At 45.9% G+C, this 16,756-nt stretch overlaps 1 protein-coding gene across 1 annotated transcript in view; it reads right to left on the bottom strand.

Moving 5' to 3' along the window:
• Positions 1-1,346, bottom strand: part of LOC142571987 (uncharacterized) — a 53,679-nt gene extending 52,333 nt beyond the window's left edge. Inside the window, exon 1 of the mRNA XM_075680755.1 lies at positions 1,179-1,346. Coding sequence (XP_075536870.1) covers positions 1,179-1,180 — 2 coding nt within the window. The 5' untranslated portion in view covers positions 1,181-1,346. The remainder of the gene's footprint in view (positions 1-1,178) is intronic.
• Positions 1,347-16,756: the final 15,410 nt, after the last annotated feature.

Below are 16,756 nucleotides of genomic sequence, written 5' to 3'. Positions count from 1 at the left end.
CCGCCTCCATGGCAGATGTCGAACATCCTTGTGGCCCCTGAGTAACACGCCCAGAGCTAGATACAGTACGCATGTAACTGAAGTACTCAAGAAGGTATACCATGGATGAAGAGACAACTATAGTCGTAGCTAAATTGGTACGTACGCCTAATGATGTGGGCTCAATGTCGGCGGCAAGTTTCATATTCATCCATGTTATGTCGTGCATATTACTCAGTACGATAGCGACGGATACATTACTCAGTCTCCCCGTTTATTCCATTGTCTTCATTAAGGAAAAAAAATTATTTCTTAATTTCAGTTGAAAGAACAGTCAATTTCCCCTGGGCCTTGCTGAGCTGTCTGTTGGATTAATGAGCCGTGACGTCAAGCAAGTGAACCGACAGCCCGTACTATGAAACGGGTACGGGGGCAAGCAAGTCGTGGCGCTCAGTATCGCGTCCATCGCTTTGTCGAGCGATTCGTGCTACCAATGAAAACAATGGTCGACTCGCGTCACGTTGCCGTTACCGGTAGGCAAGCCTAAATGTTACAGAAAGTTCTGCATGCTGAGCAGCAATGGAACAGGGTGTACGCAGGACGCCTCGACGCTGCGTCCTCGCCAAGGGCGGTGACAAACGTATACACTCCCACTGAGACCCAATAAGCCCGCAATCTCACCGCGTCGCGGACGCTAAAGGACAGCAGTATTGCAAAAATGAGCTTTAATGGCTCATTTTTCATCCTTTGTTTAACGGTATCCCCAGAATGCCCAAACGCCGTTTCACGTCAAGGTAAATTATAAGGAATGGATCACATTTATTTGCCATTCGTAAGATAACAATAAAGTGTTATTTGCATTATAAATTAAGTGCTACCGTAATTAGTACTTGGTTTTCTAAGCTATCCAAAAGTGAAACTTCGCTCCGGCGCGTCAGAAACATTACTGCGGCTTTTGCACTGTTTCACGCCCCTAAATAGAAGCGTCAAACAGCGTGTCAAATGTGATGCATTGGGCTGTTAGCGGGGAAATGCTAACCGGCGTTCCGTCATTCATTTCGAGCTTAGCAACATGATCTGAGCCTGTTCGTAACACCGCGCGGGAGCCCGGTTGCGCGGGACCTGTCAAAGACCGTCGCCGCGCTTGACAGAGCTGCCGTCGAGCGAACGCCACAGCAGCGGGCGCCGGGGACACTTACATGGCGACCGTCGGAGTGCAAGGGTGTGAGGCGGCGCTCGGTCGTCGCCGCGCGGTCGTGCGGCGGCCGGTCGGGTCTTCCTTCCGCGGGCGCGACACCGGCAGGGGCTGCGTAGCCGAAAAGGGGTTCGCGGACCCGAAGCCAGAGCCGCCGACGTGAGCTCGTGCCGTGCAGCACGCGTCGGCTCGCGCCACCGCTTCGACGTCGGCTTCCTCGTCTCCGCGGCCGCTTTTTTTGTTTTTCTCTCTCTTTTCAACTCGTTGTCATTGTCCGCGTAAGTTGATTTCTTTATATACTAAAGCTAAACGCAAGAACGTAAAAAAGAATGCAGCTGCTGAAACTTGAACGAATGAATTCCGAGGTTTTACGTGCCGAAAATCCCGATTTCATTTGATGAAATCCAAGCTCCAACTTTTTTGAATTTCGCGTCGAAACCACAACGTTGCATACGTCGGTGGGACGTCACGAAATTCAAAGCTTGTTCCCGTGTATCATCCGTTATTGCGCAGTAAATATTCTCGAAACTTGCTAAGTTTGGTTTGTGGTTTCGTTATAACACAAGATATTTGTTAGATATAGAGAAAGAATTAGTCGTTGGCGTGATTTCTAATGTCATGGTGGTCTGTTGCGAATACTTGAAGGCGGCGTCGCTGGCTGCCTTTTGTTTTTTAGTCTTTTCTGGCTCACCATTCCCCTTAGTGCGAGAATTAATTTATGGTATTGGAGAACGGTAATTTACTAATACATATCACACGAACTTAACTCTTCAGCATGGCTTTATCACAGTGTTCTTAGTAGCGTGTTTGATACGCTGGAAGGAGTCTTCACTTGTGTATATTGTTCAGCAAATTAATTAATAGACGATCACCACGGTAACTATTTTAGTGACCTGTCCCATCCTCGTCTTTTATTATTATTATTATTATTATTATTATTATTATTATTATTATTATTATTATTATTATTATTATTATTATTATTATTATTATTATTATTATTATTATTATTATTATATGAATGTACCCTCCATGACCAGAAAGAAATGTGAGTATATAAGTTGTTTTAATTTTCTTTGACGGGGAATGGTGTTTGGGTTTTGTGGGATCTCCTTCTGCTTATACATCTCTTGGAATTCGCACCTCGTTGCTGACATGAATAAACCGATTCTGATTCCTGTTGCGGGGTTAGCTGACACCTTCACGACACGCGGCTTCAGCCGCGCGTGGTGGTGACGATCGCGATGTGATTCTGCCGCCGTAACAAAGATCATACAGAAGTGATTCTAGCCTGCAGTTTACGGGATGCAGGATATATTTCGGACTAGGTCAACTACAACTTCAGTTAGCGTGTTTCTGCATTTGTGCATGTCTTTTTTTTCTCACTCTCTTTCTCTTTCATCGGGCCTCATTTTACAGTACATCTGAAGTAGCACGCCAATTTTGTAATAGATTCACTTCTCCGGTTAACATTAACCAATTCCATTTCATCTCTTCGATAAAGAGTGTTAGAGCAAAATTCTGTCTATCTTCAGCAAACTTTCATCCTTGCGATGTGCACCAGAAGCTAAAAGATATTGTTCTATTAGTTCAATAGATATGGCATAATTTTGGGTTGTCCTCAGGCACGTACCCAAAGGGGGGCCGGGGTGGGGGCCGGGGGGGGGGGGGGGGGCTTTTGGATGGCGGTAGTTATCAACATCCATTGGGGTGTGAAGGCCAGTTTTCTTATCGATTCGGTGCCGTAAGTCGAGATCAGTTCAGTTGTCACCATCTATAGTGCAAGTCGAGGCATCTCTCCTTTCTGCCTCTCTCATTTTCTGTCACCATCTGTTCAACAATCACGCGCATCGCTGTTGCTTCGTTAGTTCAAACTTCTTTGTTTAGATTGACCCAGGGACTAGGAAACGGATTCAGTTCGTAGTCAGCTGGTCTGTATGCTCGCGGAACGAGTTGCGACCGGAGAAAACGCCAGTTGCGTTTAACTTTTCTTTTTGCTTCGTTATTTTCTCGAGTGATGGCTCGCCGCGACGCTGGCTGATCCTCGGAACCATATACTCGCGATATGGGTTAGGTAAGGTGGAAAATGAAGTAATGCGAAACAGCGTCCATTATCAGACCCTGCAACAACCGTTAAACCCATAAGCAATAAGACTATCACCAATTACCTCGTGTCTGGGTTTTCCTAATTGTACAGCACTTTTCGTCCAAAATTTGCAACTGGAAACAAGAGTCGCAAGGATTCGAGAAATTAAGCGTTCTACTAAGGGAGAGAGCCAAGGCAACAACCAAATTGGAAGAAAAAGCAAACATTGTAAGAGTTGGGGCCGGGCATGAAATAGATGGTAGCTGGCCCATGCCATCATCCGACTCATCCACGCTAAGGACGTAGTTGAAGGGAGGGACTTGTTCTCATCGAGAACGAGGAATACGGGATATATTTACAATATGTACAGGAAGGGTGGAGAACGTTACATTTCATCAGTCTAGCATGACTGAAAGAGAACGCACACTGAGCAGCCGCAAAACGGCTGCTTAAAAACGCTCTGTCCTCCCTAGATCCCTAGGTGAGGGAAAACGGCCGTTCAACCTTCAACTAATGGGAGCGTCACAAGTCATCGTAGTCGACCCGCCTTTGAGGCGGAGGGTTCACACACAAACTTCCGCACTTCGGTTTCACTGAACACGCCGAAGTGAGAGGGTTCTTGCAGACAGGGGTCTTGATCCGAGCAGGCGCCTCTTGATCCCAGAGCTGACCACGCAGTCAGTAGCCGCCGCGTCTGTCCATTGACTGTGGCGACTTCTGGGGCCCGTGAGATCGCACCACAAAACACTCTGTTCCAGGAGTTCTCTGGCTCCAAGAAACCGTGAAGGCGACGGCGAATCAACTAACAATACTGTGTCCGCCGACCGTCACTAGACATGCCGTCGCCGTCAGGCTGTTGAAGAGGCACATTGTGGTCCTTACAAAGCGAGTCGTCGCAGCGGTCTGGGAAGCGTTCGGAGGTCGCTTCTCTGAAGATCGCCAGCCCCCGCAGGCCGATCGTAACAACATGAACAAATTTAACGGTTGTTTATGAAAATATTTATTGATCAACATGTTTTTATTTAAAGAGGAAGTAGAGGAAATGCCGCCGGAAGTGGAGAATAATTCCGTGTGTTTTGAATGATGCTTCTACGGTTATCAGTCGAGCGGCGTGACGTACAGGCACTTCTCTGCTGCGCTGATGTGGGTGTTTTTCTAACCTTCCGCGGTGGACGCAGTACGTCTAGAACCACAGCGTCCTGAGCTCTGCGCGGTTGTACGGGGCTGGTGATCATGCATCGTTACGCAACTTCCCAAATAACAACACGAGTCGGTTTTGACTTGGTAGAGCAGTAAACGAAGGATCCGAAAGAACTGTGGTTCCGCAAATATATTTCTCTATAATTTTTCCAGAGCTAATTCAAAAAACGATAGTGAAAATTTTTATTTATGCGCAAGTCCATTTGATGTGGCTCCTTGTTTTCCAAGTAAAGGAGAGGTGCATCTCACAGGCGTACCTGTGAGATACACCTTATTTCAATTATCTTTTGTGGGTTTACGCGTCTTTATGGTGAATGGTGGGCATTATTCACATTTGTACTAATAGAGGCACCTCCCCCTCTTCTCATTTGCACAGAAAAGTTACCTTCGGTTGCCTCCCCTCCCCCCGAAAAGAAAATCCTGGGTACGTGCGTGGTTGTCCTGCAAATGCTTAGAAAACAAGAATTTGACTTGAATTCGCAAATGTCCGAGATTTGGTTTCGCCTCAGGAAAACGATGTTCCCCTTCGGTATGTTGCCTTCTTCGACTACTTAATTGGTTTATGGAAAAAAACTAATGTTGGTCCGCAATGCGGAACTCAATCTTTCCTAGAAATCGCACTTTAGTCAACTGATAGCTCACTTGAAGCACTTCAATAACCAGGCAAACTCTCAACTTTGCTGGGACCCAGGAACGGGCGCCTAAGCGGTGCGCTCTAAAAATAAAACGCTTTTGTCCAGTCTATAAGATACCATACACCTCTGATGTCTTCGGTATGTCAGACGAGGCCCTGTAGAGCTTGCCAACTTCAGGTATCTGCGTCTTTTCCGAATAGATTTATTTCTTTTTTTTTTATCTGCTTGTGTGTCCAGTTGGTCGTCCTCGATCCCATTTTTTTATGTTTGTCTTTTTAATGCCTTCCTGGTTCTTCTTCTAGTTATTCTTCTTCTTTCTCATATTTCATCCTAATAGTCTAGAGTTGGGTGATCGATTAGGCAAACCTCTCCAGTTCTCAATAAAGTTGTTCTCCCTCCTTCGCCCGACTAACCACCGTCGCCTCCCGCAACTGAAGAAACCACCAGCCATTGGTTTCAAATAAAAGTTATGTCCATACATAGAAACGCGCGCTTTGTCGACGCAGCCGAATATCCGAACGGCCAAAAATACACCGCCGTAGTCATAGACACAAGCTCCCAAATCAGAATCGCATGAAGTGTATACACCAAACACTCGGAAATAGCGGAGGAAGTAGCGATCGCGCTGGCCCTCACAGAACAGGAATGTGAAGTCGTACTAAGCGACTCGCAAACGGCATTAAAGAATTACGCCAAAGGTAGAATTTCCAAGGAAGCCCTGTCCATTCTGGCCAAAGCGGGCAGATCCAAAACTGCGAGCTCGAGAATCATATGGTTTCCCGCGCACGTCACCACGGAAGGCGACGCGCTTCCGAACCCAAACGAGACGGCGCACCGGACGGCGCGAGACATTACCCGCCGCGCCAAACAGGGCAACGCCTCTCGCACGATAGCGAACACTCCTCGCGCAGAACTGGACAGGCTCACCAGATACGACATAACCAGTACTTATCTAAACGCCAGAAGGATATACCCACCGCCGAGTCCCAAATTGAACAGGAGGCAGGCCGTTGCCAGGAGACAACTCCAGACGAACACCTTCCTTAACCCATTCCGTCTGAAACGTATCTTCCCAGATAAGCATCAGGACGACACGTGCAAATTGTGCCAGGAAGAACCAGCAACACTCAAACACATGCTGTGGGAGTGCAATGTAGTTATAGGAAGAATGGCAGTTGCTCCGGAGACCCTGTCGTCGAGGTGGGCCGCCGCTCTGCGCAGCTCAGACCTCGGAATCCAGACGTGGGCAGTCCAGCGAAGCCCGTGAGGTGGCGTTGAGGCAGGGCCTTGACGTTCCCACCTGAGCTCGGGTCGCGTTAAACCTTGCCGGACGTACAATAAAGTTGTATCCATCCATCCATCCATACATCCATATCTGTCTTTCACAAACAGAAATAAGTTATTCATGTGACAAAAAAGTTTGAAATGCAATGAAACGTTCAAACCGGCAATCACCGTAACATAATGTGATCGCATTGTGGAAGTGTTGAAACAAAGGATTAAATATATTGTAAAATGTTGGTAGCGCAAAAAAGAACTATATGAATGCATTAAAATATAGCAGACAACAAATAACTCAATGTTTCAGTTTTATTTAAATATTCTTTATTATACTTGCAACAATAAAAAAAAAAGATGAGGAAGAAGAAGAATCAGCTCATGGCTTGTTTCCACCAGCGTCGATTTGCGGCCCTGAAAGCCGTGTTTACATTTTTTATTAACTTACCCTTCAATTATTGTTCTATGATTGCATTCGTTTTGGTCTTTGTTCGGCAGCATGCAAATTGATACTCTTCCTTCTTCCTTGCTTCGTACTTTCTCTGGTGACAGCTACGAGTAACAGTGCCTTGCGCCTTCTGTTTGTGCGGTTTATTTTCATGATGGCTCCTTTCTCCACGTCATGCATCAAACTACTGCGCGTTTAAGGAAGCAGTGTTTTCGCAATTCCTCACTGTGTTATGTATGTGAAGGCGCATGTCATATACGTGCCATCAAATACATCCTAATTCTGGTTTATGAACGTGGCATTAGCGTCTATGTTTTTATAGGTAATCTGAAAATAATGTTCCTGAACTGCAAGCTGACATTTCTTGACAGGCATCTTTTCCTAATACGGCTGAGAATCGATTTCATTCACATAGGTATACGTACAGAGAGTTAACTCAGTGGAAGCTACTCAACAACTGACGACGTCTTCCTGTTCACAGGCTATGGCCGCCGCGTAAGGCAAAACCTTCAGGACTCAGTATACAGCACATATTCTTGGTCTTCTCGAGGTCAGCTGCAACCCTTTGCACCGTATATAGATTACACAGTTTGAAGCTGATCGATCATTTCCTCTATCCTACTTATTCTGTATTTTTGTTCCTGTAGATCGTCTTTCTTTCTTTCTTTCTTTCTTTCTTTCTTTCTACCACGGCTTTATTGATGTATACACATGGATCTACCAATATTACTTGCATGCGCGTGCTAACCATATGAACCTTTTGAAATGAATAAACGACAGCAATTCCCTGTTTTATTTGCTTTATTTTTTGCAAATAAGTACATTTACAACATAATAGCTCACAATAATCATGTCTTTTCGACAAATGCACGGGCAACGCTTAGACAAGGTTCCGCTTATAGGATATATATATATATATATATATATATATATATATATATATATATATATATATATATATATATATATATATATAATCAGTGGAACTAGGTTTAAGTGCTCATCTATAGAAGTCCCAAATGTACGCGCTGACACGAAAGCAACAAAATATCGCATATCAGGCATTCAAAAGCTGGCTTAAAGATTAAGTGCTTCTTATATTACAAACGTTTAATGATGCTCACCAGTGTTTTCCTCAGTGCTATATAGCTCAAAAGCTCAAAAGTAAACAGTCACAAAAAGTGCCAAGTCTCTGTCAAGGGGTAACGAGTACATGTTATAGCAAAACCTGGCTCGTCCTGTCGCAGTCACCTTGGGATGCTGATGGCGACGAGCTACGCTTGGCGAGGCCTCGCGATAAAAATTATGCTGATACACTGGTGCTGTCTCAAAATATATCTTGCTTAAAATACATTGTACACGCACCCTAAATTCTACTGTTTCCTTTCAATTACGTGCTTCAGCCTAAGAAGCCCGTTTTCGCATCTCTTGGAAACAACACAGCTAGAGCTTTCGCTCGATACCGACTTCGATGACACCTATTTAAGTACAAGTAAAACGGAGAAATGCTTTATTTCTCCAGATAACCTCTGAACCGATATTAATGAAATTTGTTGCATTTGAGAGAAAAAGTGAAATTCTAGTGACTGCAGCAAGCCTAATTTCGATTTGTCTGCTGATTTTATCAAAATAAGAATTGCCGATATTTGGTAAGCAGAAAGAAAAACGAAGCATGAAGTTTAAAGTTTGGTATCTCTTCACCAAAGACAGATATGGCGACTCTGTAAACTGCATCCGTTCGAGCATATAAAGTGGACAAATTTGGTGTATTAATTTACAGCCTACGTGTAGTTTTTATAGTGTTTACAAGTGCTTTGTAATATTCTTATTCACAAGGTAGCAGTATGACTCTCAAGAATATATAACACATCAGTTTTGTCCGCTTGGAATTTATTATTAAACGGAGTTATCATAATTGTTAAATCATTTCTCATTGCTGAGCTACAGAGTTTTAAACTCATATATGGTACTCTTTTCCTAATGTTTAGCAATTTTCAGCAATTTCTTTAATATCAACCAAAATAGAAACATCGCTTCCAACAGTCACCAAATTTTAACTTTCTTCTACTAAATGTAACAAACCTCATCAAATTCGATGCAGCGATTGCCGAGAAAAACGATTTCTCTTTTCTCGTGTATTTACATAGGAACCCAGAGCTGAAGCTTCCTATTAAGCTATAGGTGAGTTGACCGCTGACCTGATGCATATGAAAGTGTGCTAATGAAGTTTTCTTACCAAATAAGCCCCTTTCGTTGAAGCAGCGTTGACGTCCGTCATGGCCAATACCTCCAAGGGCGCAATGCCTTTATTATGCAAGCCTCGGCAAGGATTTTTTCGTGGAAACACCGACCACGAAGTTCAATTATAAGGAGCAACTCGAACTCTCAATCTGTTAACTAAAGCCTTTGGATCTTCCACACCGTAACGTCAACAGTGTCACTGACAGCACACTTAGAAAAGGGAAACAGGGTCCCCCATATTCACAAAAAAAGTTCTTACGCTAAAATGATTCATAAGAGACGTCTTCATTCAATCCTGACGCAGCGATGCAGCGACGTCGTAGAGGTAGAGCATCCGCCTCGCGTGCAAAAGGACCGTGGTTCAAATCCCTGTGCCGCGCAATTTTCCAACGGATCAAAAAAAAAAAAAAGAAACAAATCCGCGTGTTGACTAAATTGTATAAACAAGCTTGGAGTGCGGTTTGATCCCGGTGACCAGGAACGGTAACGCGCTCCTTCACCAGAGCAGGATTGGCCATCCTGGTGCAGTACTTGGCCACAACCTCCTATATGAATACAACAATCAAACCCCGGCCCTCAGTCCCCAGCAGCTGCGAAGCAATTGACTGACCCCGGTGGCGATCAGACTTTTGACGCAGCAGTGGGTGCTAAGAATCCCTGGGTCCGGACAGACCGCCATTGGAATCTGAACCTGGCAACGTTTAACGCTAGAACGTTATCTAGGAAGGCGAGTCTAGCAGTCCCATTGGAGGGATTCGCGGGCAGTAAATGGGATATAATAGGGCTCAGTGAAGTTAGGAGGACAAAAGAAGCATACACAGTGCTAAAAAGCGGGCACGTCCTGTGCTACTGGGGCTTAGCGGAGAGACGAGAACTAGGAGTCGGATTCCTGATTAATAAGGATATAGCTGGTAACATACAGGAATTCTATAGCATTAACGAGAGGGTGGCAAGTCTTGTTGTGAAACTTAATAAGACGTACAAATTGAAGGTCGTGCAGGTCTACGCCCCTACATCCAGTCATTATGACCAGGAAGTCGAAAGCTTCTTCTATGAAGACATGGAATCGGCGATGGGTAAGGTCAAAACAAAATACACTGTACTGATGGGCGAGTTCAATGCCAGGGTAGGCAAGAAGCAGGCTGGAGACAAGTCAGTGGGGGAATATGGCATAGGCTCTAGGAGTAGCAGGGGAGAGTTATTAGTAGAGTTTGCAGAACGGAATAATTTGCAGATAATGAATACCTTCTTCACCAAGCGGGATAACCGAAAGTGGACGTAGAGGAGCCCGAATGGCGAGACTAGAAATGAAGCAGACCTCATACTCTGCGCTAACCCTGGCATCATAGAGTATGTGGACGTGCTCGGGAAGGTGCGCTTCAGTGACCATAGGATGGTAAGATTTCGAATTAGCCTAGACTTGAGGAGGGAACAGATTGGGTGAGGGAACAAACGCGAGTTAATGATATCTTAGTTGAAATCAAGAAAAAGAAATGGGGGGGGGGGGCATGGGCAGGACACGTAATGAGGAGGGAAGATAACTGATGGTCATTAAGAGTTACGGAATGGATTCCAAGGGAAGGGAAGCGTAGCAAAGGGCGGCAGAAAGTTAGGCGGGCGGACGAGATTAAGAAGTTTGCAAGGACAACATGGCCACAATTAGTACATGACCGGGGTAATTGGAGAAGTATGGGAGAGGCCTTTGCCCTGCAGTGGGCATAACCAGGCTGATGATGATGAGGAGGGAACGGAAAAAACTGGTACATAAGAAGCCGATCAATGAGTTAGTGGTAAGAGGGAAAATGGAGGAATTCCGGATCAAGCTACAGAACAGGTATTCGGCTTTAACTCAGGAAGAGGACGTTAGTGTTGAAGCAATGAACGACAACCTTATGGGCATCATTAAGGAGTGTGCAATAGAAGTAGGTGGTAACTTCGTTAGACAGGATACCGGTAAGTTATCGCAGGAGACGAAAGATCCGATTAAAAAACGCCAATGTATGAAAGCCTCTAACCCTACAGCTAGAATAGAACTGGCAGAACTTTCCAAGTTAATCAACAAGCGTAAGACAGCTCACATAAGGAAGTATAATATGAATAGAATTGAACATGCTCTCAGGAACGGAGGAAGCCTAAAAGCCGTGAAGAAGAAACTAGGAATAGGCAAGAATCAGATGTATGCGTTAAGAGACAAAGCCGGCAATATCATTTCTAATATGGATGAGATAGTTCAAGTAGCTGAGGAGTTCTATAGAGATTTATACAGTATCAGTGGCACCCACGACGATAATGGGAGAGGGAATAGTCTAGAGGAATTTGACATCCCACAAGTAACGCCGGGAGAAGTAAAGAAAGCCTAGGGAGCTATGCAGAGGGAGAAGGCAGCTGGCGGGGGGGGGGGAGGGGGGGGTGATCAGGTTACAGCAAATTTGTTGAAAGATGGTGGGCAGATTGGGAAGAGAACAGATTTGGTGACGCAACAAACGCCAGTTAATGACATGTTAGTTGAAATCAAGAAAGAGAAGTGGGGGGGGGGGGGGACATGGGCACGGCATGTATACATATATAATGAGAAGGGAAGATAACCGATGGTCATTAAGGGTTACAGACTGGATTCCAAGAGAAAAGAAGCGTATCAGGGGGCGGCAGAAAGTTAGGTGGGCGGATGAGATTAAGAAGTTTGCAGGGACAACATGACCACAATTAGCACATGACCAGGGTAGTTGGAGAAGTATGGGAGGGGCCTTTGCAGTGGGCGTAGCCAGGCTGCTGCTGATGATGATGATGAATCCTGACGCAGGACATATTAGCGAAGACAAATCGCCCCCCCCCCCCCCCCGCCATAAAAGAAAGCAGATAGTACTTATGAACGAGAAGCATTGTGAATTCGGCCCCAGATTTTAACCCTCCTTTCCTTCATCCTTTCCCTTGAACACCTTTCTGCGGCACTGCATATAAGTAGTGGTGCCTTGACACGAAAGTGATGACTAAGCGATTTCAGCGCACGACTAATGCTGCCAATACAGAACGATGAGCGAGAGCACATTGCCAGCCAGCGCGTACAGAATACTTAAATATAGAGGTGTCATAATTGAGTGACGCTGCACAATCGCGCTCCCAACGGCGAGGCCCGAGCAAAAATCGTGCGAACGTTGTGGCACGAAGCTCTCAGCCCTTTACGGTCGAATAACTTGACATCACGTTTGCCGCGGGCCGCGTTACTTTTTTAAGTACTTGGCTCGGGTTCGTATTTTCGCCTTATTCTAGTTTCCACCGCTTGTCTCCAGAATCAAGGCCGCGGTGTACGGCTACGTGCCGCGCTGCGGACGGTGCCCGGAGGCGTATTCGCACGAGGGCAGCATCGGATAACGTCGGAGCGCAGCCACGGGGCCTCGGGCCAGAGAAGGGGGTGCACGAGGCGACGGCGACGACGACGACGAAGGAGAGAGGACCCGTGGCATGCGATAGGAAACCAGTTCCACCAGCACGTCTAGCTGACCCAACTGCTGGCTGGACTGCTTTTTTTTTTTCTTTCTGCCGGTCGGCCCTCCACCGCCGGTATATACAGCGTGTGTAGCCGCACCTTGGAAATCTACGGATGAGCTCGCGCGCGCGGGTGTCCGCACGCATCGGCGCGCCACAGCGGCAATCATTCCGGTTTCGATGGTCGACACCGCCGCGTCCCTTGAATAACCGAGTGTATATGTACGCCACCTGCCCTCTCTCCGCTCCAAGCGCACGTGCAACCACCGTCTCACGTCTCGAATAGATCGGTGGTGGAGGCAGCAGCGCATCATCAATGTTAATGCAGCCGCCACCGCCTGCCCCCCCCCTCCCCCTGTTTAAACTGAGCATTGCGTAATAATGAACGGTTTCTGGGCTGTATACGCGAGGAGACGTTACCGTCACGCCGCCCATAGAGCACCCGATAAGGACGTCGGGTTTGGCCTCGCCGTGTGGCACGGCGTGGCTTTTCTAAGTGGCTCTGAGAGGAGGTGCGGTCGTGGTTTTTTCCGAGTCGCGGTGAGCGCGGCGCTCAAGTAGCCGCCGCGCAACCGTTGTTCCGGTTGCGAGGCGATTGGTTCTTCACCCGCGTGTATGTACGTATGCGGGTCTTCTAAGGGCCCATTATTACACCGCCGCGTGTCTGCTTTCATCAGAGAAGAGCTTCCTGTCGGGGCGTAATAGCAGCTGCATTTTACAAAGGTGTGTGTGTGTGTGTGTGTGTGTGTGTGTGTGTGTGTGTGTGTGTGTGTGTGTGTGTGTGCCACATGCGCGCAGTGTGCGTGGAAGACGGCCGTGTAGGTGCGCAGTGTTGAATCTGTGGCCTTAGCCACGTCACTGAAGCGAGAAAGAAAAGGGAAATGTACGTTTAGCATTTGCGGCACCTATAGGAGAAAGGTTTCTTTTTTTTTTTTCTTTTTTGAAATAAGCGGTCCCTCCGCTACCAACGTTTTGTGCTCCATAGCTGTTGGTTTATTACAGTTTGTTGAATAACATGTGTCCGCGTGCTGGAAGAAACACTCCGCTTCTTTCATAGCCACGAGTACGCAACCCCTACTCTGAAGCTCTTCAATTATAGGCAACACCTTCAGGACTCCAGCTCGTTATACCTTGGACGTGTGCATGCGCGTCAGCGAACTTTGCCAAATGGGTTTGCTTGCACAAAATATGCGCGACTGAATTTTGCGTGGTGCGTGCAGTAAATGTTTATCTAGGTAAAAGTTTAACAAAACGTTGTTAGCTTCATCGGCATCCAGTACAAAGCAGTTTCCAGGTTCGTCGCGTGTGGAACGACCGGAAAGAAATTGTCGCTTTTTTGGGGGGGAATGAAAAAAAAAAGACAGTTTCGACTTGACATTCTGTAACTCGCTTGCAACCGAAAAAGAAACGTTCACAGGGGCTTAGGAAACAAACAAACAAACAAACAAACAAACAAACAAACAAACAAACAAACAAACAAACAATACACCTTGCGAATTATTTTACTTGCACTTACGCATGTTGCTGCGAGGTACAAGGTTCTCGCCCCATAAGGAGAAATTCTCACCGCAAGGTTTGCCCTTCAGGGATAGAAGCTGATGAGGAGCACTTGCGAATTGTTTTCCCACGAACAGCCCTACACAGGTCACGGAGGTTACCATCCAGGAAGTGTGGAAATATCGGCCAGCCTTGCAGTGTAACAGTTACAACAGGAACAATCACAATTCGCTCCGCGGCAAACCTATAACCAAGGAAAGGAGGAAAAAAAAGCACGGTACCCAATTACGCTCCGCAAAAATTACGACCTTTGCGAGGATGAAGGCATCTCGTGTGGCCCTGTTCGAAAGAACACAATGGTCGCCAAAAGCGCCGTACTGCGTGCGTGGTGGGCGATCAAGCCTTGACCTCCGGTGCTGTGGGAATGGGCAGCAGCATGCGGTGCCAGAAGTGATTCCCGTACAACCAAGAGTCTGTGTGTAACACAAAAATATTTCTTTTCATACGTTATATGCATTGTATCATACACAAACGTGCGAAGATAAACAAATAAAACAGAATATTAAAATGGAACGTAAGATATCGCAACGCGCTAACGCATAGATTACAGAAAGTTCAATTGCGCACCTCGCAATAGATACAGTTTGCGCAGCAAGTAATGACAAGTACTACAACGTGACGAAAAATGAACTTGCACAGCAGATACTGGCAATTCACAGTTAGTCGAAATAAGCAGAGCCTACAACACAATAATATACTCCTAGAGAGATAAACGGGATGAGAAGGGCAGGGGGGTTAACCGGATAAGATTCTGGTTTGATACCCTGCACTGGAGGAAGGGCAAGGGGAAATGAAAGACGGAAATAACAGGCGAAGAGAAAAAGCAAAGAAACGGAAAAAAAAGGTAGGGAATGTCGTGGACGTTCATGAGCATATAATCCTAGGTTACACTACTAGTTATAACGCGATCAAGAACAATCTAGGTACACTGCGCGGAATCGTCAGATTGCAGCACCGGTATTTCCGTTGTGGATCGATTATTTTTTTTTTATATGATAATCCGGACATCTTTTATTATCCACGTGTGAAAGCTAAATTCCAATATAGTAACTTTTCCCAAAGCTCTCACCTATAGTTCCAAAACTAACTTACCTACTTATCCTGGCATGCGCAAGTGACTATAACATCGGACAAATATTTTCGTGTCTCATTTGCGGAAGCAAAGATGCTTAAGCGTGGATTCTATAAAAATGTTCCACCTTGTTTTTTTTTTCATTTTTTATGGTTGTTGACGCCACACAATAAAAAAGCAGACTGTCTTGTTGCGACTTTCGCTGTTTACAGTAGTTTGACACGGTATATACGTGTGTTACATGTGTTCGAACAAATATAAGTAAGCCGGCCAGCAACTTGTATGCGTCCAATGTGAAAAATGCAATTCTTGACACCTACACCAGAACTCTTACGCCATCGCGACGTATTGTGACCCCCTTTTGTAAAAAAACGTCATCATTTAGACGTGGATGGTCTACAGACTACAGTACCGAGGATTATAGTATACATACTGTGGTCTGTTCGTTTTTGCGCAGTATATGATTACCGAGTAGGTCCTCCGCGATGTGTCCCGTTACTCATAAAAGCCAAAGGAAGGAGTACCCGTGCCATCTTTAACTATGTGCTGACCTATAAACGTATGTAGATTTTTCGTAACGTAGAGTTCACGTGGCTCATTCAGTCGTTTCAAATGCTGTTATCGCTGGTTGTTAATCCTATTACGCGTCACAGGACCACGAACAACGCCGAGCAGCTTCAACCTATTGTTCGCAAAAGCAGAAGTGCGAATGGTGTGCAAGCCGTTGGCACCGCTGTCCGGCCCTACAGGCCGGACAGCCCATACAGAATGAGGACGCCGCACGAGCGCCGCCTGTCACGCCTGTCATTCTCTTTACTTTCACACGCGCCAAGGAAGCGTTCGCGAGCGCAGAGTGCATAAGAAATAAGATGCAAGCCACTGCATCGCTGCTTTGTTGTTCGTCCGTCTATCATACGTCGCGCTGAAGCGTGAAGGAGCACAATTTTTCTTTTTAGCTGTTCTACATGCATGGCGGTCGAAGGCAATTAAAGCGTTCTTTTTTTCTTCATTTGTTTAAGTTTCGCAGCCGCTCTCCGCGCTCAGAGAGAGACGTTTACAGAACTTAGGCTGTCGTGAATTAAAGGAGCACCGAAACATATTTTCAAGATTGTGGGAAATTTATTACAGTGCTTCTCTACGTAAGCTCAAACTTGGGAAGTGTAAAGGTTACGAAACACTTAAGAGATAGTTTAACTTGGTATAAAGCGCCCTTACAACGCCGGGCCTAAAGTAGCGAACATTATTTTGAGGTCATGACGCTGAGCAAAATTCACTGATGTCGCGTTGCAGTAAGACTAATCTATGACGACGTTGCCCGTAAGTTTTGCGCACGTTTCTTCTGGCTTTCGTTCGTACGTGGAAGCCGCGAATCTCGGGAACGGAGTGAACCAAAGCAAAAGCCCTTTCGCTAGAATTTTTCGTAGGAGAAGATTGCAGCCAATCCTGATGCTGCATCTATTATTAGCGAACGCGTCCGGCCAATAGCAACCAGGGGTTGCGGAAGAGAAGTTTTGTGAATTCGGCCCCCTGAGATGGTTTGAAGCTTTATTTAACACATACGCGCAAAAGAAAAACGACGAGT

Source organism: Dermacentor variabilis, chromosome 2 (assembly GCF_050947875.1).
Source record: "Dermacentor variabilis isolate Ectoservices chromosome 2, ASM5094787v1, whole genome shotgun sequence".
NCBI lineage: Eukaryota > Metazoa > Arthropoda > Arachnida > Ixodida > Ixodidae > Dermacentor > Dermacentor variabilis.
Note: the sequence above shows the minus strand (reverse complement) of the source record. Positions and strands in the feature narration are given on the sequence as shown.